General features: G+C 45.3%; 1 protein-coding gene across 27 annotated transcripts in view; it reads left to right on the top strand.

Moving 5' to 3' along the window:
* The window catches only part of UBAP2L (ubiquitin associated protein 2 like), a 756,258-nt gene that overhangs the window by 446,193 nt on the left and 285,289 nt on the right, over window positions 1-24,776 (top strand). For 26 of the 27 annotated variants that reach the window (XR_011200006.1, XR_011200008.1, XR_011200009.1 and 23 more), the window contains one exon: window positions 11,297-11,514. Coding sequence is in view for 22 of the 27 variants with exons in the window: in XM_069218134.1 (XP_069074235.1) it covers window positions 11,297-11,514 (218 nt within the window). In the remaining 5 variants the exon portion in view is untranslated. Of the gene's footprint in view, window positions 1-11,296; window positions 12,946-24,776 lie in introns of those variants that run through there. The other variant, XM_069218139.1, reaches the window with a different exon arrangement.

Raw genomic sequence — 24,776 nt, 5'->3', positions numbered from 1 at the left:
CTAGGACCAATTTCTCCCCAAGAATTGGGAAAGAAGGCGGACCATTGGGTCAAGACAAGGGTGTCCAAGACTTCAACAGGGTGTGGCCAAAAGAAAGGGGTCACAAAGACTCCCCAGGGGAAGGGTGATGAGACAACCAAAACTAAAAATAGTAAAGAGTCTTCTACAGGCCCCCAAAAACCTGCACAGGAGGGTGGGCCCAGAGCCTCTTCACAAAACAATGGGTACAAGGGTAAAAACTTTGATCCCAAAAAGGCCTGGTGTCATAGCTGTAAACAGCATGGACACCAAACTGGAGACAAGGCCTGTCCCAAGAAAGGTTCCACTCCAAACTCCCATCCAGGTAACACTGGTATGGCTAGTCTCCAAGTGGGATCAACAGTGTGCCCAGAGCAAATCAGGGTCCACACTGAAGCTACTCTAGTTTCTGAGGGTGGGGTGGATTTAGCCACACTAGCTGTCTGGCCGCCTAACATGCAAAAATACAGACAGCAACTCTTAATTAATGGGACTAGAATAGAGGGCCTGAGGGATACAGGTGCCAGTGTCACCATGGTGACAGAGAAACTGGTTTCCCCTGGCCAATACCTGACTGGAAAAACTTACACAGTCACCAACGCTGACAATCAGAGAAAAGTACATCCCATGGCAATGGTTACTTTAGAATGGGGAGGGGTCAATGGCCTGAAACAGGTGGTGGTCTCCTCAAATATCCCAGTGGACTGTCTGCTTGGAAATGACCTGGAGTCCTCAGCATGGGCTGAGGTAGAACTAAAAACCCATGCAGCAATGCTGGGTATCCCTGAACTGGTGTGTGTGAAAACAAGAGCACAATGCAAGGCACAGGGTGAACAAGTAGAGCTGGAGTCTGGAAGAATGGCCCAGCCTACCAAGAGAACAAAAAAGTCAGGGGGCAACCATGCCAAGGAGGCATTTCCTTACAATACCCAGGGGCACTAGGGCACCAGGGGTTCCCCATGGGAGCCAATGTAAAATGTGTCCGCAGGCCTGCCATTGCAGTCTGCGTGCAAAGGTGCATGCACCTTTTCACTTTAGGTCACTGCACCAGTCACTGTAAGTCAGCCCTATTGTAAGCCCTCCAAGCCCAGAGGGCAGGGTTCGTTTACCTGCGTATGAGGGCACCCCTGCATGAGCAGAGGGTCCCCCACAAACTCCAGCTCCATTTTTCCCTGGGCTTTGAGTGCAGGGACACCATTTTACGCATGTACTGGACATACGTCACTACCTATGTCCAGCTACATAATGGTAACTCCCAACATAGGCATGCTTGGTATCAAACATGTCCGAATCATACCCCAATACTGTTGGCAGTATTGGCTGTATGATTCCATGCACTCTGGGGGCTCCTTAGAAGACTCCCAGAATTGCTCTTACCAGCCTTCTGCGGTTTTCCAGGCAGCCCACGCTGCTGCCACTCCTCAAATAGGTTTCTGCCCTCCTGCTACTTGAGCAGCGCAAGCCCAGGAAGGTAGAACAAAGGAAAAGGATTCCGTTTGGGAGAAGGAGGGGGGAGGTGGTAACATCTTCCTTTCAATCAAGGAATTTGTAAAGCGCACTACTCACCCAAGAGGGTCTCAAGGCACTACTGCTTGAACAGCCAGGTCTTGAGAAGTCTCCTGAAGGTAAGGAGGTCCTTGGTCTGACCCAGGTGAGTGGGAAGAGTATTTCACGTCTTGGCAGCGAGGTGCAGGAATTATTTGCCACAGGTTGTAGTTCTGTGGATGTGTGGGACGGTTGCGAGGCAGAGGTCGGCGGAGCTGTCGTGTCAGGGTGTAGGAGAGGTGTCCGAGGTATTCTGGCCAGTGTTGTGCAGTGCTTTGTGAGCATGGGTGAGGAGTTTGAAGGTGATTCTCATGTTGACAGGGAGCCAGTGCAGGTCTCAGGTGGCCTGTGATGTGGCAATGGACAGGGACGTCCAGGATGAGGAGTGCGGAGGCGTTGCAGCCTTTTCTGGAGTTTGGCCGTGGTTCCTGCATAGAGGGCAATGCCGTAGTCCAGTTTGCTGCTTACAAGGGCTTGGGTGCCTGTTCTTCTGGTTCTGTGGGGATCCATTTGTAGATCTTTCGGAGATTGTGGAGGTTCTTGAAGCAGGAGGAGGGGATAGCATTGACTTGCTGGGTCATGGATAGTGGGGAGGCCAGGAGTGGATCCGAGAGTGGCAGGCCACCAGGAGTAATCCTATGCGGAGGGGGTGGAGACGAAGATGAGGACCTCAGTCTTGTCAGAACTGAGTTTGAGGCAGCTGTTATTCATCCATTCGGCGATGACCTTCATTCCTTCGTGGAGGTTGGTCTTGGCGGAGTCCTTGGTTAGGGAGAGGATCAGCTTGGTCGGTGTATGAGATGATGTGGAGGTTGAGAGATCGGTCAGTGTTAGCAAGAGGAGCCATTAGATATTGAAGAGGGTCATGCTGAGTGACGATCCCTGGAGTATGCCACAGATTTTGCTGGCTTCAGAGCAGAATGGAGGGAGGCTGCTTCTGCGTACTGCCACTGAGAAAGGAGGTGACCCAGTCCAGGGATCTGTCTCTGATTCCTGAATTGATAAGGTGTGTGCGTAGGGTGTGGTGGCAGACGGTGTCTAAGTCGGCTTAGAGGTCCAGGAGAATGAGGGCCGCAGTTTCGCCATTGTCCAGTATGGTTCTGATGTAGTCTGTGGCGGAGATGAGGGCAGTTTCAGTGCTGTGGTTGCTGCGAAATCTGGATTGGAAGGATCCAGAGTGTTGCTCTCCTCCAGGAAGCGGGTCAGTTGTCTGACAGCCTTCTCGATCACTTTTGCCAGGAAGGGGAGCAGGGAGATAGGCCTGAAGTTCTTGAGGTCCTTTGGGTCCGCCTTGGGTTTTTTGAGGAGGGCGTTGACCTTGGCGTGTTTCCACCTCTCCGGGAAGATGGTGGACTCGAAGGAGCTGTTGATGATCTTCCGGAGTTGGGGTTTGTAGGAAAATGGCTCCTTGTTGCAGTTACCACCCAAGTTTTGCTTGATATTGATGCTGACTTGACAGTGTGCTGGGACCCTGCAAACCTGGCCCCAGAACCAGTGTTCTTTCACTAGAAATGTACCACTTTTTCCACAGTTGGCACCCCTGGCGCACAGATAAGTCCCTTGTAAAAGGTACCAGTGGTCCCAAGGGTCCTGTGACCAGGGAAGGTTCGTAAGGGCTGCAGCATGTGTTGTGCCACCCTAAGGCTCGGAGTGTTACAAGTTGTTTGTCTTCGGAGCATTAGTATTTATTTTTGCCTCTGGGGATTTCATGGACTCTGTGCACACTCTCATTTTGAGATACAGAGCCAGCTTCCTACAGTAGGTGTTTGGGGTTAACTTGAACCCCAACCGGTGGACTTCCTAAAAACTGGAGACTGAGACTAATTGTTGTACTTACCTGCAGATCAAAACTAACATTCCCCCCCCCCTCCCCCCCAAGAACTGTTCTGAAAATTGCACTGTTCATTTTTAAAACAGATTATTGTATAACTTATCGATTTCAAACAAAGTACTGTTGATACCTTTGTGAAATACAGATCTATTGAAGTACTTACCTGCAACTTGAATCTTGTTCTAAAAATAAAGGAAATATATGTTCGATGGCATCTGTCGCTGTAGATACGCATGTTCTGCAATAGCTCGCCATCTGGTGTTGGGCCGGAGTGTTACAAGTTGTTTTTCTTCGAAGAAGTCTTTCGAGTCACGGGACCGAGTGACTCCTCCCTTTGTCTCCATTGCGCATGGGCGTCGACTCCGTCCTCGATTGTTTTTTTTCCGCCATCGGGTTCGGACGTGTTCCTGTCGCTCCGAGTTTCGGAACGGACAATTAGCTAATTTCGGAAGATTTTCGTCGGTATTGTTGCGTTCGGGATCGGCGTACTTAGATTCCACACCGCATCGAAGATCGAAGAGCTCCGGTGCCCTTCGGGGTAGTTTTTTCGATCCTCCGTCGGGGCCTGGTCGGCCCGACCGCGTGCTGAAGAACGCCGATGGAACGGACCCCGTTCCGTTTCTGCCCCAAATGCCACAATAAATACCCCTACACAGACCAACACTTGGTCTGCAACCTGTGCCTGTCACCTGAGCACAGCGAAGACACCTGCGAGGCCTGTCGTGCGTTCCGGTCCCGAAAAACACTCCGAGACCGTCGAGCCAGAAGACTTCAGATGGTGTCCGCTCCGACAGCCCAACGAGAGTTCGAGGAACAAGAAGAGGAAGGTACCTTCTCGATCCAAGACTCAGACTCCGAAGGATTCGACGATACACAAACCGTGAGTAAGACGTCGAAATCCACTCAAAGGAACATTTACAAGGCCCAGGGGACGCCACTGCCACCAGGCCATGGCTCGACCCATAAAATCGGTGACCGACCGTCGGCACCGAAAAAGGCCCAAACAGTGCCGAGATCGTCCGACTCCGGTCGAGACACCGGCACGCAGCCTTCTCGGGACCGAGAAAGTGCTGGAGACAAGCCTCGACACCGAGATGCCGGTGTGGACACGGCTCGACGCCGAGACAGCGGCACCGAAACAGATCGACGCCGAGAGGTTTCGGCCCCGAAAAGGAAAAAAGTCACCTCGGAGCCGAAAAAACACGCAGACAAAGTTTCGATGCCGAAACAGACTGCAAGCGACCCAGCTTCAGGCTCTTATACAGAAGAGCACTCGCTAACCTCCCAAATGCAGAAGCATAGGTTTGAGGAAGAGCTACAAGCAACTGATGTAGACCATACGCAAAAGCGTATCTTCATTCAGCAGGGGACAGGAAAAATAAGCACCCTTCCCCCCATTAGGAGAAAGAGAAGGTTGGAGTTCCAGACGGAACAAACACCACAACCAAAAGTGGTGAAAAGAGTTACACCACCACCCTCTCCTCCGCCCGTGATTAACGTTTCACCAGCACAAACTCCATCACACTCCCCAGCTCACACCACCATGAGCCAGGGTGATCAAGATCAGGACGCATGGGACCTATATGACGCCCCAGTGTCAGATAACAGTCCGGAGGCATACCCTACGAAGCCATCTCCACCAGAAGACAGCACCGCATACTCTCAAGTGGTGGCTAGAGCAGCACAATTTCACCACGTAAGCCTCCACTCAGAACAGGTCGAGGATGATTTCTTATTCAACACACTCTCCTCCACCCACAGCTCATACCAAAGCCTGCCTATGCTCCCTGGTATGCTCCGGCACGCAAAAGACATCTTTAAGGAGCCGGTCAAAAGTAGGGCAATCACACCAAGGGTGGAAAAAAAGTATAAGCCGCCTCCTACGGACCCGGTTTTCATCACTACACAGCTGCCACCAGACTCTGTCGTTGTAGGAGCAGCTAGGAAAAGGGCCAACTCTCACACATCTGGAGATGCACCACCCCCAGATAAAGAAAGCCGCAAGTTCGATGCAGCTGGTAAAAGAGTCGCAGCACAAGCTGCAAACCAGTGGCGCATCGCGAACTCCCAGGCACTACTTGCGCGCTATGACAGAGCCCACTGGGACGAGATGCAACATCTTATTGAACATCTGCCCAAGGACTTACAAAATAGGGCAAAACAAGTGGTTGAAGAGGGACAGACCATCTCCAACAACCAGATACGCTCCTCCATGGACGCTGCAGATACAGCTGCACGGACAATTAATACATCTGTAACGATCAGAAGGCATGCATGGCTCCGAACGTCTGGATTTAAACCAGAGATTCAACAAGCAGTTCTCAATATGCCTTTTAATGAAAAAGAACTGTTCGGTCCAGAAGTGGACACAGCGATTGAGAAACTCAAAAAAGATAGACACTGCCAAAGCCATGGGCGCACTCTACTCCCCGCAGAGCAGAGGGAATTACAGTACATTCCGTAAAACGCCCTTTCGAGGGGGGTTTCGGGGTCAAAGCACACAAGCCAGCACCTCACAAGCCACACCGTCCAGTTACCAGGGACAGTATAGAGGAGGTTTTCGGGGACAATATAGAGGAGGGCAATTCCCTAGAAATAGAGGGAGATTTCAAAGCCCCAAAACCCCTACTACTAAACAGTGACTCACATGTCACTCACCCCCTCCACACAACACCAGTGGGGGGAAGAATAGGTCATTATTACAAAGCATGGGAGAAAATCACTACAGACACTTGGGTTCTAGCAATTATCCAACATGGTTATTGCATAGAATTTCTACAATTCCCTCCAAACATACCACCAAAAGCACAAAATCTAACAACACACCATTCCAATCTCCTGGAGATAGAAGTGCAGGCACTATTGCAAAAGAATGCAATCGAATTAGTGCCAAACACACAAATAAACACAGGAGTTTACTCACTGTACTTTCTGATACCAAAGAAGGACAAAACACTGAGACCAATCCTAGACCTCAGAGTAGTGAACACTTTCATCAAATCAGACCACTTCCACATGGTCACACTACAAGAAGTATTGCCATTGCTAAAACTACACGACTACATGGCAACTTTAGACCTCAAGGATGCTTATTTCCATATACCAATACACCCATCGCACAGGAAATACCTAAGGTTTGTATTCAAAGGAATACATTACCAATTCAAAGTACTGCCTTTCGGATTAACAACCGCACCAAGAGTCTTTACCAAATGTCTAGCGGTAGTCGCTGCACACATAAGAAGGCAGCAAATACATGTGTTCCCATATTTGGACGACTGGCTAATCAATGCCCATTCGTTCATACAGTGCTCAAATCACACAAATCAGATCATACAAACCCTCTTCAAACTCGGGTTCACCGTCAACTTTACAAAATCCAACATTCTGCCGCGCAAGGTACAACAATACCTAGGAGCAATAATAGACACATCAAAGGGAGTAGCCACTCCAAGTCCACAAAGAATTCTAAATTTCAACACCATCATACAACGCATGTATCCAACACAAAAGATACAAGCAAAGATGGTATTACAACTCCTAGGCATGATGTCTTCATGCATAGCCATTGTCCCAAACGCAAGACTGCACATGAGGCCCTTACAACAATGCCTAGCATCACAGTGGTCTCAAGCACAGGGTCACCTTCTAGATCTGGTGTTAATAGACCGCCAAACTTACCTCTCGCTTCTGTGGTGGAACAACATAAATTTAAACAAGGGGCGGCCTTTCCAAGACCCAGTGCCACAATACGTAATAACAACAGATGCTTCCATGACAGGGTGGGGAGCACACCTCGATCAACACAGCATACAAGGACAATGGAACGTACATCAAACAAAACTGCATATCAATCACCTAGAACTTCTAGCAGTTTTTCAAGCACTAAAAGCCTTCCAACCAATAATAGTTCACAAATACATTCTCGTCAAAACAGACAACATGACAACAATGTATTATCTAAACAAGCAGGGGGGGACGCACTCCACGCAGTTAAGCCTGCTAGCACAAAAAATTTGGCATTGGGCAATTCACAACCAAATTCGCCTAATAGCACAGTTTATACCAGGGATCCAAAATCAACTCGCAGACAATCTCTCTCGAGATCATCAACAGGTCCACGAATGGGAAATTCACCCCCAAATTCTGAACACTTATTTCAAACTCTGGGGAACACCTCAGATAGACTTGTTTGCGACAAGGGAGAACGCAAAATGCCAAAACTTCGCATCCAGATACCCACACAAACAATCCCAAGGCAATGCCCTATGGATGAACTGGTCAGGGATATTTGCTTACGCTTTTCCTCCTCTCCCTCTCCTTCCTTACCTGGTAAACAAACTCAGTCAAAGCAAACTCAAACTCATATTAATAGCACCAACTTGGGCAAGGCAACCCTGGTACACAACGCTGCTAGACCTATCAGTGGTACCCTGCATCAAATTGCCCAACAGGCCAGATCTGTTGACACAACACAACCAAAAGATCAGACACCCAGATCCAGCATCGCTGAATCTAGCAATCTGGCTCCTGAAATCCTAGAATTCGGGCACTTACAACTTACCCAAGAATGTATGGAAGTCATAAAACAGGCCAGAAGGCCATCCACCAGGCACTGTTATGCAAGTAAATGGAAGAGGTTTGTTTGCTACTGCCATATTAATCAAATACAACCATTACACACAACTCCAGAACATGTAGTGGGTTACTTGCTTCACTTACAAAAATCTAACCTAGCTTTCTCTTCCATTAAAATACACCTTGCAGCAATTTCTGCATACCTGCAGACTACCTATTCAACTTCCCTATATAAGATACCAGTCATTAAAGCATTCATGGAGGGCCTTAGGAGAATTATACCACCAAGAACACTACCTGTCCCTTCATGGAACCTAAATGTTGTCCTAACTAGACTTATGGGTCCACCTTTTGAACCCATGCACTCCTGCGACATACAGTTCCTAACCTGGAAGGTGGCATTTCTCATCGCCATTACTTCCCTAAGAAGAGTAAGCGAGATTCAGGCGTTTACAATACAGGAACCTTTTATACAACTACACAAAAATAAAGTCGTGTTAAGGACCAATCCTAAATTTTTGCCAAAGGTTATTTCACCGTTCCATCTAAATCAAACAGTGGAACTTCCAGTGTTCTTTCCACAGCCAGATACCGTAGCTGAAAGGGCGCTACATACATTAGATGTCAAAAGAGCATTGATGTATTACATTGACAGAACAAAAAACATCAGAAAGACTAAACAACTCTTTATTGCATTTCAAAAACCTCATGCAGGAAACCCAATTTCAAAACAAGGTATAGCCAGATGGATAGTTAAATGCATCCAAATCTGCTACCTTAAAGCTAAACGACAGCTGCCCATTACACCAAGGGCACACTCAACCAGAAAGAAAGGTGCTACCATGGCCTTTCTAGGAAACATCCCAATGCAAGAAATATGTAAGGCAGCCACATGGTCTACGCCTCACACATTCACCAAGCACTACTGTGTAGACGTGTTATCCGCACAACAAGCCACATTAGGTCAAGCTGTATTAAGAACATTATTTCAGACTACTTCCACTCCTACAGGCTGATCCACCGCTTTTGGGGAAATAACTGCTTACTAGTCTATGCAGAACATGCGTATCTACAGCGACAGATGTCATCGAACTGAAAATGTCACTTACATCTGTTCGTGGCATCAGTCGCAGTAGATTCGCATGTGCCCACCCGCCTCCCCGGGAGCCTGTAGCAGTTTGGAAGTTACCTTCAATTATTTATATATGTATCATCTCAACCTTAAATAGGTGCATACTTAGTCACTCCATTGCATGGGCACTATTACTACAATTCAACTCCTACCTCACCCTCTGCGGGGAAAAACAATCGAGGACGGAGTCGACGCCCATGCGCAATGGAGACAAAGGGAGGAGTCACTCGGTCCCGTGACTCGAAAGACTTCTTCGAAGAAAAACAACTTGTAACACTCCGGCCCAACACCAGATGGCGAGCTATTGCAGAACATGCGAATCTACTGCGACTGATGCCACGAACAGATGTACACTGGGTAAGTGACATTTTCATTTTGGGATATAAAAACCATTGGTCTGGAGTTAAGTCATTGAATGTGTGCTTCTTCTGTTCTGTGTTTGCAACAAATGCTTTGCACCACCCTCTCATAAGCCTAACTGCTTGACCACAATACCACAAAAGAGAGCATTAGTACTAATTTGGCCTCTGTTAAGCCTCTGCAGAACTCCTGGACTCTGTGCACACTATATATCATTTTGATATAGTAAAATCAGAGCCAGCTTCCTACACAGATCTACATACTGAAGGCAGTGGGCTTTTTGCAGGCCCTCCTGTGGGGAGGAGTGTGCATCAACACTGCCTGAGCAGACTTGGTTTCTGACCTTCAGAGAGCAAAGGCTCTTACCCTTTGTGTGTGGTGAGGGGTGGGGGGGGGGGGGGGGGAGAAATCATATTCCCATCTGTTGGTGGTACACTGGATAGACCTAGTCAGTGAGCTCACCAGCAGCTGGTAGGTTTTCAGGGGGCACCTCTAAGGTGTTATTAAATCTATCACTGGTATCAATGAAGGTTTATTAAAGTGAGATGTTTGATAGCAGACATCCCTCTTTTCAATGAAGCCATCGTGTAGATGGGAACACGTAGTTAAAATGCCTTCCCTGTTCACTTACTGTCTGAGAATCGTCAGACATTGGAGCATATCTGTTCTTGCAGATATGTCCACAGATGTAATATAATGCACCCTGTCTGAGGGCTGTTAGGCCTGCTGTAGAGGTGACTTACAAATACTACATGCAGTGTTTAGGTTACATGGTGCACAGTCTGTGTGCCATGTCGCGTTTTCACCTTTGGTAGCACCTTGTCACATAGCCTGCAGTGGCAGTCTACATTAGATTGGTGCTGGGCCCCTTAGGGTTGCACGAGTAGTGCTGCAGGTCTGAGGGACCCTCTCCAGTGTCTATACCCTAGGTACCAGGGGTACCAATTACTAGGGACTTGCAGGGGGCTGAAGGGTCTGGTTACTTGGGGATCAAGTGACCAGGTGTCATGTATGAGGGAAGGAAGACTGGCACTGGGGACCTGATTAGCAGAGTTCGAGTGCACTTCAGTCAAAGTTGAGTCTAAAAAAACTGGCGAAAAGTGGGGGGTACTACAAACCAGACCTCTGCTCCCCTACACTGGTCAGTACAAGTTCCCCATCTACATGATGGCTTCAGTGAAAATAGTTGTTTGGTATCAAACATCTTGTATTAATAAACCCTATTTGATGTATTTATTAATGCATTCACCCTGAGGGCAACTTAGAGGTGCCCCCTGAAATCCTACCAACCTTCTGGTGTGACCTGTTTGTGTGGTCCTGGCCCTTGCCCAATACTTAAGACCAGGAGATTGGTCCTTAAGTTGCTGTACTATACTTAAATGCAGTACTTGTTTTTCTCAAATAGGATAACATTGCAGCTTCTAAAAATTACACTGCTGACTTTTGTTGCAAAACGTATTTACCTAATTCGTATTGATTCTGGTGCCTAAACATGTGTAAGGATACTTATTTGTGAACATTGTTGGATCGCCTTGAATCGTGTCTCATTTGCAGATGTCTAACACTTCTCTAATACGCCTAAAGCTGCTTGACTCCCCCACCCCCTTCCCCAAGCACACATGGATTGCTAGAGCAAGCCTCTGTCCACTAGTAAGAGAACACCTGGACTCTTTGCACGATATCTCATTTTGATATATCATGTAAGGATTCTGCTTCATACAATTATGTGCAATAAAATAATGCAAACATGCATAATATCAATATGTACATTAAAATTGAGTATGGTAAAAAGTTGGTGTTCTTATTGCATTTCTATCTTTATGGTTCTCCAGGTGACCTCTCAAAGTTTGGGCGTGGTGATGCTTCTTCTCCGGCTCCAGCTACAACTCTAGCCCAGCCCCAGCAGAGCCCCAGCCAGGCACACCACACAACGCAACAGACATTCCTGAACCCAGCTCTGCCACCCGGCTACAGTTACGCCAGCATGCCATACTACACAGGGGTACCAGGGCTGCCCAGCACCTTCCAGTACGGGCCCGCCATGTTCCCTGTGAGTCTGCATTTCCAATAGTTTCGAAGATTGTCCAGAATTGTGAAATGGTCAGGGTGGAAATAAGTCGGGGTAACTCCTTCAAGCAGGTTGTTGTGAAAATGTGGGAGGCTTACTGTGGAGATGGCCTGGACTGAAATTTTTAGTGGACTCTGTAACAGTATCTTTATAAAGGTCACGTGCCTAATTGTTTTTCTCACCATGTGTTAATGAACCAGTGTGTTTTTGATCCACCAGAAAGCCCCAGCAAAGAGCACCTTACTGGTCCTGTAGATTCAGGGTTCTCTATCAGTTTTTAATTGTCTGAGTGCATCTGTCTGTATATTGGACTAGATGATTGAAAGGTCCTATCACACTCTAATAATTTCCCACAAATTACTACTTTGACACTGGTTAGACTCCAGTTGCATAGTTGTGTTGAGGGGAAGTCAGCGGCGGTAGGACTTGGCTGCTGACATGTGGAAGCATACAGTGATCTCACGTAGGTGCCAAGGTAATCCAGTCAGTAACCTGCAGGAATTCTAGGTTGCTCTTTTCACATAAGCACTGAAATGGCTGTTGGCTGGCTCTTGTGATACCCTCTCATTCACTTTGGCTTAGTAGGTGACAAAGGGCCTTAGATGCAGCTCACATGCCTTTCAATAGATGCCAAGTTCCTCTGGTCTTCGCAATGCAATAGTCCCAAACCGCCTTGTGTTTTCTCATGGGGGCTGATCTTATCATGTAGTGTGATATAAATAGCCACTTTAGGTAAACAGCTGTGATTTGGCTAAACTTCTAAATTCTGTTATCAGTAATTCTCCAAAAATGAGATGTTAGTTTTCAATGAACTCGCCCCTTCACTTTCTTTTGTCCTCCTCTCCAATCCCATTTAAGTGCCTTCCTGGGACATAAAAGCACAGTATGCTTTTTAATTCTTTAATATAGTGCTACATGAAATAAACTTCAAAATGCAGCTTAGAGGCTTCTGGCATGATCCATGGATTTCCAGAAAAATGTTTTGCACACTCTCATAAATACACACCTTCAAACTGCTTGGGCTGTGCAGCTCTGCCATTAGACAGATGCTCCGTTCTAAATGGGTTTTGCTGTCTGCCCCGTGCCCAGCCCAAGAAGAAACTGAACCTGTTCACTGCTGCTACAATTGCTCCTTTCTGGGAACGGGGAGTTGCTCCCCATCCCCCTTCAGTATAGGAGATCTGTGCTTCAGGTTGTCTTGGGATGGGTTGTACTTCACAAACACACTGGCTGCCAATTTTGCAGGGTTTAGTGTAGGGGATATTTTTTCCCTGTGCTTCAAGCCTCATTAAAGATTTTCCAGCTGCGCCCCTTGTTCTCAAGAGCGTAATTTGTTGTTAATGTATTTTACTTTGTTTTATGATTGTAAATATGTAAAGAAACAATAAAAGGATTATGAATCAAACTGCCCAAGATATTCAAGGATTGCTCTTACTGGAGATATGTGCTGGGTATGGGAAGTAGATGTTAGTTTTCCTAACTCGGGCATCTGCCATTAGTGTTCCATTTACACAGTGATTCCTTTTTCCTGCTGCCACGGTGACTGTGTTATAGATTCTTGAGGTCTTTCTTTCACAACATAAAGATTGTAGACCAGAAGAACATTGTTTGCATTTAGCATTGAGTGCTGAGTGATTTAACCATATTTTAGGAGTTCTAAATTCGTAACAGGGGCTGGGAACTCTTGGGATGTCAGCTGTTCACCATTACATTACCATTTGCGACTCTCATAGTGAGGTGTTGATTGCCTTGTAAAAGCAGTAATTTGTGGTGTGTGATTCTGGGAGCTCTTACCAGAAAGAGCTTGTGAACCCACCTATAATTTTTTAACAGTGATTTGCAAAACCTGTTTCGGGGAGGTGGTAATAGTGTAGAGGGGTGTTCAAACATGGTTCTTTGCCTATAAAACTAGACAAGACTCAACTGGTGTCTGTGCAAGTGGATACCAATACCTACCATTGTGCTAAGTGAAGTGTCTCTACTTGCTCAACTCCGTTAATAACTTTGCTGGGACTATATTTGTTGGGCCGAGGGCAGAATGGGGTTGTTGGGTATTAAAATTGAGTGTATGGGTTAATAGAGAATAGGGTATTTGTCTGATTCACCCAGTTTTCTAGTTGCCCCTTAATAGTTATCACATTGCTGAGGCCGCAGAAAAGGGTAGTGGTTATCTCTCGCCCCCCTTTTTTATTTTTTATTTTCATTAAAAACATAGAATTATTAGGAAATGACAGCTAAATAACTTGCCATTTCATGGATTTTAAAAATCACTTTTGAACTCTGTAAACTTTGTGCATCACTTATATAGTCTTTTTGATGGAATGTATTCCTACTACCCTCTACGCATCCCTAGCATAGAATTTGGCTGCTTTTTGAGTTCTATTTTTTTTTTTTTTTTTTTTTTTTTTAAATCAATCAGAACAGAGTTCTTTGTAATACTCATTAAACATCTAGAATTCCCCTTAGTTTAGATATATTTAATTGTTTGGTTACTAGTTAGCCCAACCCACCTGTTTAGAACAAGCAATCACGCATCCTAGGCGAATTACAAATGCTAAATTGTCAAACATTTGCCTCATTTAGGACCCAGGTTGTTGCGCTAATGCTACTTGTTTGAAAGAAAATCTACCACTTTTTGTTGCCTATTTTGAATCTGCTCTGAACACTAGTGATTGTCCTACTTGTTTTAGCTTCTTGCCATTTTCAGACATCTCTTTTTGGGGGTTTCCCAACACGGAGTTGCTGCTGGAGATGTATGAACCAAAGCGGTCTAGCAAATATTACTTGTCAGCTACACTTAAGCATTGAAAGCAATGTTTTCTTGACCAGCCACACCCCCACTTCTGCAGTGTTGGAAACCTCACTAGCGTAAAATATTTTTAGATCTGAATCCTATTTTGTTCCTTGCAAGGCTGATCTTGTAATAGTATAGTTTTCTCAAGTCAGTTTGTTCTTAATTCCCTGTTTCAAAATATCCAGATATCAGTTACACAGGTTTGAAAATGTACTTCCATGTTTGAGATAAATAAACGGATAACCCAAGCCTGACTTACGTCAGCGATTGCTACCTGTGGAGCTGTCTTTCATGGTGTGGCCTCTTTTGTATTATTGATCATGGTGGTACCATAATTGGAGGGCTGTACCACATATTTGCATGAAATCCTTCAAGGTGGTTTGAGGTTTTCCTAAATTGGAAGCAGTCAGCAGTTTAATCACATGGTACGCCCCGTTTCATCACCTCAAGGTCAACATTTTGGAGCCTGAGCACGATTAAAAGTGTGACAAATCATTGGATTGGGAAGGAAGTAACTGGTTTTCTGTCGCCCGTGTTGGACCCGAGCCTTGCACATTCAATCTGGACATTTCTCTTGCCATACAACTGTACATTCAGTTGACCTTTGCAGACCTGTTCAGATTTTTCTTCATATTTTGACTTGGATATGGCATATGGGACCACTTCTGACCAAATGCAGTTTGTAAAGATGAACCTGTGAACACTTAATCATACCTTCATGCCTTTTGCTACCGTGGACTTGTTTCATCAGGCTCCAGCGCTTTCAGTTTGATTGAAAGATTTGAATTCAGTAATCTATGAACACGTTTGGCATCCATTGGTCCTGATAATGCAGCGCTTCAAATGTGAGTGGAATTCCTTTTCTCTTTTGAACCTTGGAAAATACTGCCATTTCAGAAAAGATTCTGGTGAAAAGTGTGCAACTTAGGCTGTTTATTGTTCAGCACATGTACTTTGGTATGTTTTACACCCAAACATACACATGCATATGGTTCTCTCCATTTACTGTACTTATTTGGAAGACCTTGCTGGGTGCTGCACTCTTTGATTATTACATATTTATTCTGCAGGTCATAGATTGATCTGAAAATAGTGACGAAACAGTCACAAAATGTTTTCAGTTCTGATTGACAGCACTGTATATAGGCTGCATGATGAAATTAAGTTCAAATTTTCTTGCTACTTTTTCGGGTCTCTTCAGTCCTTGAATTTTCACTAGAGAAATTAAAGTTTAGTGCACTGTCTAGCTAAGCAACTCATTATGCTGCAGTACACTTTTTTTTTTTTCGACTAGACAAATAGAGAGCCTTTGCGTTTAAGTATTTATTGCTGAATGTTATATTTTTATGTTCAATTTTCTTTATGAATTTTGCGTATTTATTTCCTTTGGTGTTCTCCAGTAATGTGAAGAACAGTTGCATAGTTTGATTTGATTGTGTTCTGCCTTTTTCCATCTCTTCACAGAAGTACCAGCACCTAAACCTAGTGAACCAACTTTCAATTTCTTAATTGATTTTTAGTTTGTGCACTAGGATGAATCCATGGTGGTGTTTGTGTATACATTTAGTTTTATAAAAGAGACGTTTTTTTTCCCATTTCATTTTTAACCAAAATATAGCTATAGCGATCCTTATAGTGAATACACTTGACACCAGCAAACCTCGTACATTTAAAAGCATTTTTTTCCCATTCCTGAGAAATACCCCCGTAAGATCTTATTTCCTACACCTGTTTCACTGGAATTTGCCAAGTGTTAGAGATCCATTACATTTTGTTGGTGTCTTAGGTCTCTAACTTAATTTATTTCATTGTAAAATGCAAACCACTGTCCGTTTTCCATAAGATGTCTTACCGATAATTTTGCAGGTTTTTCCCCTTATTTAATAATTGGCCTTGGCCTAATCTCTATACATGCAAAGCAATGTGCATGGGTGTTATGTTCCTAGGCATCTTGCTAATTGTGCACTGCCCAGCATCTGATGCTTCTCAAAACCTTCACGCTGTTTGTGTCTGGCGTTTTTGGCAAGCAGTGTTTTTGTGCCGTAAAGCTGTCCCAATATGTTTACTCTTGCTTTTCCTTTGCTTTTTACTTTCTTTGGAACAGTCCTTCACTCGTAAGCTTCAGTAGTGTGGTAGTTGAATAGACCCTCTGATGCCAGTAAATGATTGAAATTCAAAATGTGTCTAAGCTGTCAGAAGCCATTGCTGTCATGGGGTGATTGTCCCGGTGATTGTCCTTTTAAGATTTCAGTTGCTCACAGTGTACTCATTTGGACAGTTGTCATCACACATTGCTACAGTCATGCACGAATATATTGAAACATCCAACTTGCTTTGTCAGGGTAGATGGATATTATCTGTTAGTGGTTAGAGAATTTCAAGGTTTATTCCCTAGCAACTTGACCGATTTTCAAAGTATCTAAATTGTGAATTTAGGAGGATGAGCAGGAGTCTAGGGGAAAGTTGTGGCTTGAAAGATATAAAGTTGATATAGCGCCTAGAGGAAGTAACCGTGCCATTTTGTATACAATAGAAGGGATTATGGAAAGAAAATGCAATGCTTAAACCATGTCCAGTTTCAATCCAGGATTGGTGTCTACATAATCAGTCTATGTAAATGAGTTCTGTTCAGGTGTAACTGGGTGTAAATTTCTTAAACTGCCTTAGACTTACATTCTGCAAGTTTGTCGTTGGTTTATGCCTTCCTGTTCCATTGTTAATTATCATGTTTTCAGTAACAGTGTTTTCAGGCAAGGAATGTTGTACAAGAGACTGGCTGATGTGATATTAAGATAGTAAATTGAAGGCCACATTGTGTTAAGTCTAAGGGGCATGGACAGCGATGTTTGCATAGAAATATTGTTGTGAAAGTTACTTGAGTGTTTGAAATCTGGACGTTGGAAGCAAAAAGTAAAATGTGCAGCACAATACCAGTGTTAAAGTATAAATGTGATATTACTAATTTTACTCCTACACCCATCACTTCACACCCAGTGTCATGCCGGAGCCAGTGTAGAGATCTATACATCTTTGTAGATTGCTGAAAAAAAATGGACGTTTGTAGATCTGCTTATGTGATGCCCACTCCATTGCCATGGCTCAATGTTTAACATGTGCCCCATCAGTGTCTGCTTTTCATTCATTTCCTTTGTCAGCTGAATATTCCATGCCAGTATTGCTGTGTAAATAATTCACTTAAGGAACTTTCTTTTATGGCAAAAGGCGCATTTGGAGTATGTTAGTCTATGGTCTTGAGCTCATTTTGTGTATTACATATGTAATCAATCGCCAGCAAAACATTACACTTCTGGCCTTCCTACATTATATCATTCTTAAAGAAATTATTCCCCCCCACCCCGACACCCACCCCCGCCCCAAAAAAAAAAAAAAAACTTATCACCAATGGAGGATGTTCCAGTATTAACCCGAATTGACATCTCTGCCACCTAATAAAATATTTTTAAATTAGTACGTTTTTTATTTAACTAATCACTGCATTATATCGGAATAAAACATAGGTTTCTCGTTCCTCCTTTATCCAGATTGAAGTCTCCCACTGACTAGATGTTCAGATTGCTCACACCTCACTGTAAGGATCGACAGAACAGCAGGTTCGATGGCATCTGTCGCTGTAGATACGCATGTTCTGCAATAGCTCGCCATCTGGTGTTGGGCCGGAGTGTTACAAGTTGTTTTTCTTCGAAGAAGTCTTTCGAGTCACGGGACCGAGTGACTCCTCCTTTTGTCTCCATTGCGCATGGGCGTCGACTCCATCTTCGATTGTTTTTTTTCCGCCATCGGGTTCGGACGTGTTCCTGTCGCTCCGAGTTTCGGAACAGAAAAAATAGTTAATTTCGGAAGATTTTCGTCGGTATTGTTGCGTTCGGGATCGGCGTACTTACATTCAACACCGCATCGAAGATCGAAGAGCTCCGGTGCCCTTCGGGGTAGTTTTTCGATCCTCCGTCGGGGCCTGGTCGGCCCGACCGCGTGCTGAGGAACGCCGATGGAACGGACCCCTTTCCGTTTCTGCCCCAAATGCCACAATAAATACCCCTACACAGACCAACACTTGGTCTGCAACCTGTGCCTGTCACCTGAGCACAGCGAAGACACCTGCGAGGCCTGTCGTGCGTTCCGGTCCCGAAAAACACTCCGAGACCGTCGAGCCAGAAGACTTCAAATGGCGTCCGCACCGACAGCCCGACGGGAGTTCGAGGAACAGGAAGAGGAAGGTACCTTCTCGATCCAAGACTCAGACTCCGAAGGATTCGACGATACACAAACCGTGAGTAAGACGTCGAAAACCACACAAAGAAACATTTACAAGGCCCAGGGGACGCCACTGCCACCAGGCCATGGCTCAACCCATAAAATCGGTGACCGACCGTCGGCACCGAAAAAGGCCCAAACGGTGCCGAGATCGTCCGACTCCGGTCGAGACACCGGCACGCAGCCTTCTCGGGACCGAGAAAGTGCTGGAGACAAGCCTCGACACCGAGATGCCGGTGTGGACACGGCTCGACGCCGAGACAGCGGCACCGAAACAGATCGACGCCGAGAGGTTTCGGCCCCGAAAAGGAAAAAAGTCACCTCGGAGCCGAAAAAACACGCAGACAAAGTTTCAATGCCGAAACAAACTGCAAGCGACCCAGCTTCAGGCTCTTATACAGAAGAGCACTCGCTAACCTCCCAAATGCAGAAGCATAGGTTTGAGGAAGAGCTACAAGCAACTGATGCGGACCATACGCAAAAGCGTATCTTCATTCAGCAGGGGACAGGAAAAATAAGCACCCTTCCCCCCATTAGGAGAAAGAGAAGGTTGGAGTTCCAGACGGAACAAGCACCACAACCAAAAGTGGTGAAAAGAGTTACACCACCACCCTCTCCTCCGCCCGTGATTAACGTTTCACCAGCACAAACGCCATCACACTCCCCAGCTCACACCACCATGAGCCAGGGTGACCAAGACCAGGACGCATGGGACCTATACGACGCCCCAGTGTCAGATAACAGCCCAGAGGCATACCCTACAAAACCATCTCCACCAGAAGACAGCACCGCGTACTCTCAGGTGGTGGCTAGAGCAGCACAATTTCACAACGTAAGCCTCCACTCAGAACAGGTCGAGGATGATTTCTTGTTCAACACACTCTCCTCCACCCACAGCTCCTACCAAAGCCTGCCTATGCTCCCTGGTATGCTCCGGCACGCAAAAGACATATTTAAGGACCCGGTCAAAAGTAGGGCAATCACACCAAGGGTGGAAAAAAAGTATAAGCCGCCTCCTACGGACCCGGCTTTCATCACAACACAGCTGCCACCAGACTCTGTTGTTGTAGGAGCAGCTAGAAAAAGGGCCAACTCTCACACATCTGGAGATGCACCACCCCCAGATAAAGAAAGCCGCAAGTTTGATGCAGCTGGTAAGAGAGTCGCAGCACAAGCTGCAAACCAGTGGCGCATCGCGAACTCCCAGGCACTACTTGCGCGCTATGACAGAGCCCACTGGGACGAGATGCAACATCTCATTGAACATCTGCCCAAAGACTTCCAAAATAGGGCAAAACAAGTGGTTGAGGAGGGACAGGCCATCTCCAACAACCAGATCCGCTCCTCCATGGACGCTGCAGATACAGCTGCACGGACAATTAATACATCTATAACTATCAGAAGGCATGCATGGCTCCGAACGTCTGGATTTAAACCAGAGATTCAACAAGCAGTTCTCAATATGCCTTTTAATGAAAAAGAACTGTTCGGTCCAGAAGTGGACACAGCGATTGAGAAACTCAAAAAAGATACGGACACTGCCAAAGCCATGGGCGCACTCTACTCCCCGCAGAGCAGAGGGAATTACAGCTCATTCCGTAAAACGCCCTTTCGAGGGGGGTTTCGGGGTCAAAGCACACAAGCCAGCACCTCACAAGCCACACCGTCCAGTTACCAAGGACAGTATAGAGGAGGTTTTCGGGGACAATATAGAGGAGGGCAATTCCCTAGAAATAGAGGAAGATTCCAAAGCCCCAAAACCCCTACTACTAAACAGTGACTCACATGTCACTCACCCCCTCCACACAACACCAGTGGGGGGACGAATAGGTCATTATTACAGAGCATGGGAGAAAATCACTACAGACACTTGGGTTCTAGCAATTATCCAACATGGTTACTGCATAGAATTTCTACAGTTCCCTCCAAACATACCACCAAAAGCACAAAATTTAACAACACACCATTCCAATCTCCTGGAGATAGAAGTGCAGGCACTATTGCAAAAGAATGCAATCGAATTAGTGCCAAACACACAAATAAACACAGGAGTTTACTCACTGTACTTTCTGATACCAAAGAAGGACAAAACACTGAGACCAATCCTAGACCTCAGAGTAGTGAACACTTTCATCAAATCAGACCACTTCCACATGGTCACACTACAAGAAGTATTGCCATTGCTAAAGCTGCACGACTACATGGCAACTTTAGACCTCAAGGATGCTTATTTCCATATACCAATACACCCATCGCACAGGAAATACCTAAGGTTTGTATTCAAAGGAATACATTACCAATTCAAGGTACTGCCTTTCGGATTAACAACCGCACCAAGAGTCTTTACCAAATGTCTAGCGGTAGTCGCTGCACACATCAGAAGACAGCAAATACATGTGTTCCCATATCTAGACGACTGGCTAATCAAGGCCCATTCGTTAATAGAGTGCTCAAATCACACAAATCATATCATACAAACCCTCTTCAAACTAGGGTTCACCGTCAATTTCACAAAATCCAAAATTCTGCCACGCAAGGTACAACAATACCTGGGAGCCATAATAGACACATCAAAAGGAGTAGCCACTCCAAGTCCACAAAGAATTCAAAATTTCAACACCATCATACAACGCATGTATCCAACACAAAAGATACAAGCAAAGATGGTATTACAACTCCTAGGCATGATGTCATCATGCATAGCCATTGTCCCAAACGCAAGACTGCACATGAGGCCCTTACAACAATGCCTAGCATCACAGTGGTCTCAAGCACAGGGTCACCTTCTAGATCTGGTGTTAATAGACCGCCAAACTTACCTCTCGCTTCTGTGGTGGAACAACATAAATTTAAACAAGGGGCGGCCTTTCCAAGACCCAGTGCCACAATACGTAATAACAACAGATGCTTCCATGACAGGGTGGGGAGCACACCTCGATCAACACAGCATACAAGGACAATGGAACGTACATCAAACAAAACTGCATATCAATCACCTAGAACTTCTTGCAGTTTTTCAAGCACTAAAAGCTTTCCAACCAATAATAGTTCACAAATACATTCTCGTCAAAACAGACAACATGACAACAATGTATTATCTAAACAAGCAGGGAGGGACGCACTCCACGCAGTTAAGCCTGTTAGCACAAAAAATTTGGCATTGGGCAATTCACAACCAAATTCGCCTAATTGCACAGTTTATACCAGGGATACAAAACCAACTCGCAGACAATCTCTCTCGAGATCACCAACAGGTCCACGAATGGGAAATTCACCCCCAAATACTGAACACTTATTTCAAACTCTGGGGAACACCTCAGATAGACTTGTTTGCGACAAGGGAGAACGCAAAATGCCAAAACTTCGCATCCAGATACCCACACAAACAATCCCAAGGCAATGCCCTATGGATGAACTGGTCAGGGATATTTGCTTACGCTTTTCCTCCTCTCCCTCTCCTTCCTTACCTGGTAAACAAACTCAGTCAAAGCAAACTCAAACTCATATTGATAGCACCAACTTGGGCAAGGCAACCCTGGTACACAACGCTGCTAGACCTATCAGTGGTACCCTGCATCAAATTGCCCAACAGGCCAGATCTGTTGACACAGCACAACCAAAAGATCAGACACCCAGATCCAGCATCGCTGAATCTAGCAATCTGGCTCCTGAAATCCTAGAATTCGGGCACTTACAACTTACCCAAGAATGTATGGAAGTCATAAAACAAGCAAGAAGGCCATCCACCAGGCACTGCTATGCAAGTAAATGGAAGAGGTTTGTTTGCTACTGCCATATTAATCAAATACAACCATTACACACAACTCCAGAACATGTAGTGGGTTACTTGCTTCACTTACAAAAATCTAACCTAGCTTTCTCTTCCATTAAGATTCACCTTGCAGCAATATCTGCATACCTGCAGACTACCTATTCAACTTCCCTATATAAAATACCAGTCATTAAAGCATTCATGGAGGGCCTTAGGAGAATTATACCACCAAGAACACTACCTGTTCCTTCATGGAACCTAAATGTTGTCCTAACTAGACTTATGGGTCCACCTTTTGAACCCATGCACTCCTGCGACATACAGTTCCTAACCTGGAAGGTGGCATTTCTCATCGCCATTACTTCCCTGAGAAGAGTAAGCGAGATTCAGGCGTTTACTATACAGGAACCTTTTATACAACTACACAAAAATAAAGTCGTCCTAAGGACCAATCCTAAATTTTTGCCAAAGGTTATTTCACCGTTCCATCTAAATCAAACAGTGGAACTTCCGGTGTTCTTTCCACAGCCAGATACCGTAGCTGAAAGGGCACTACATACATTAGATGTCAAAAGAGCATTAATGTATTACATTGACAGAACAAAGAACATCAGAAAGACTAAACAACTCTTTATTGCATTTCAAAAACCTCATGCAGGAAACCCAATTTCAAAACAAGGTATAGCCAGATGGATAGTTAAATGCATCCAAATCTGCTACCTTAAAGCTAAACGACAGCTGCCCATTACACCAAGGGCACACTCAACCAGAAAGAAAGGTGCTACCATGGCCTTTCTAGGAAACATCCCAATGCAAGAAATATGTAAGGCAGCCACATGGTCTACGCCTCACACATTCACCAAGCATTACTGTGTAGACGTGTTATCCGCACAACAAGCCACAGTAGGTCAAGCTGTATTAAGGACATTATTTCAGACTACTTCCACTCCTACAGGCTGATCCACCGCTTTTGGGGAAATAACTGCTTACTAGTCTATTGCAGAACATGCGTATCTACAGCGACAGATGCCATCGAACTGAAAATGTCACTTACCCAGTGTACATCTGTTCGTGGCATCAGTCGCAGTAGATTCGCATGTGCCCACCCGCCTCCCCGGGAGCCTGTAGCAGTTTGGAAGTTACCTTCAATTATTTATATATGTATCATCTCAACCTTAAATAAGTGCATACTTAGTCACTCCATTGCATGGGCACTATTACTACAATTCAACTCCTACCTCACCCTCTGCGGGGAAAAACAATCGAAGATGGAGTCGACGCCCATGCGCAATGGAGACAAAAGGAGGAGTCACTCGGTCCCGTGACTCGAAAGACTTCTTTGAAGAAAAACAACTTGTAACACTCCGGCCCAACACCAGATGGCGAGCTATTGCAGAACATGCGAATCTACTGCGACTGATGCCACGAACAGATGTACACTGGGTAAGTGACATTTTCATTATCAGTCAAAAGGGACAAGTTCAAGGACTCTAGCAAGGTCTGGGCTGCAAATCCTCTCAAAAGCCAGCTCAGGATCGGTTAACAGCTCTGTAGCCCTCAATGTCCATCTTTACCGTAGCAAGTCATGTTTGCCGCCTCATTGCTTCACCACTGGTGCCTTGTTATCCTGTTGCTACCGTTACCAGATTATTGAAAGCTATTCTGTCTACAGTGGTGTCGGTGCACCATTGTCAGTCAATACTGATAGACCTTGTCCTTCCGCAGAAGATACCTTCATCCTGGTTTCCCGTCAGTCACATGACTTAGACGTTATCCCCTGCATACATCTATTCTACCAACAATACTTACAACTGTGTAAGTTGTTCCTCTACCTACCTCTAAAGATTTGATGCATACATGGCTAAAGCCAAGTCCTTTTACTCGCACACGTCACACTTTCTCTTCAACCTAGTATACCATGCCTAGAATTACATGGTTGCCTCCCTTTTCTAAAAATCCCCTCACACTTTTAAGATGCTAATCATAATTGTGTTCCTGCTGGACCTGCAGAGCGTTATGTATGGCTAACTGTGCACAGGCATAACGTACATACAATTTGGTTTGTGTTATTTTGTTTAATGGAGGAATTGTCTTGGAAAACATGTACTATAGGTGCTTGACATCACGCGCCAATTGGCAGAGAGTTCACTGAAGGCCCTTTCACCTTCTAGGTTTCTTGTTTGGATAAAGCGGAAATTTCAAAGCCCCAAAAGACTCCTTCCTTATGCTTTAGAAGTCAGGCCTGACTTTAGAATAACGGCAGTAACTCCAGTATTGGAGCTAGTCATCTCTGTATGTAAGGGGTCGACATTGGTTATCGTCGGTGGTGGTGTTGACAATGTTGTCGACAATGTTGTCACAGTAATGAGTGTTGACGATCGTGTTGACAGAGCCGTCTTCAGGTGA

Source organism: Pleurodeles waltl, chromosome 12 (assembly GCF_031143425.1).
Source record: "Pleurodeles waltl isolate 20211129_DDA chromosome 12, aPleWal1.hap1.20221129, whole genome shotgun sequence".
In the NCBI taxonomy this organism is placed as follows: domain Eukaryota; kingdom Metazoa; phylum Chordata; class Amphibia; order Caudata; family Salamandridae; genus Pleurodeles; species Pleurodeles waltl.
The sequence above is the reverse complement of the archived record's forward strand: the minus strand, read 5'-3'. Positions and strand labels throughout refer to the sequence as shown.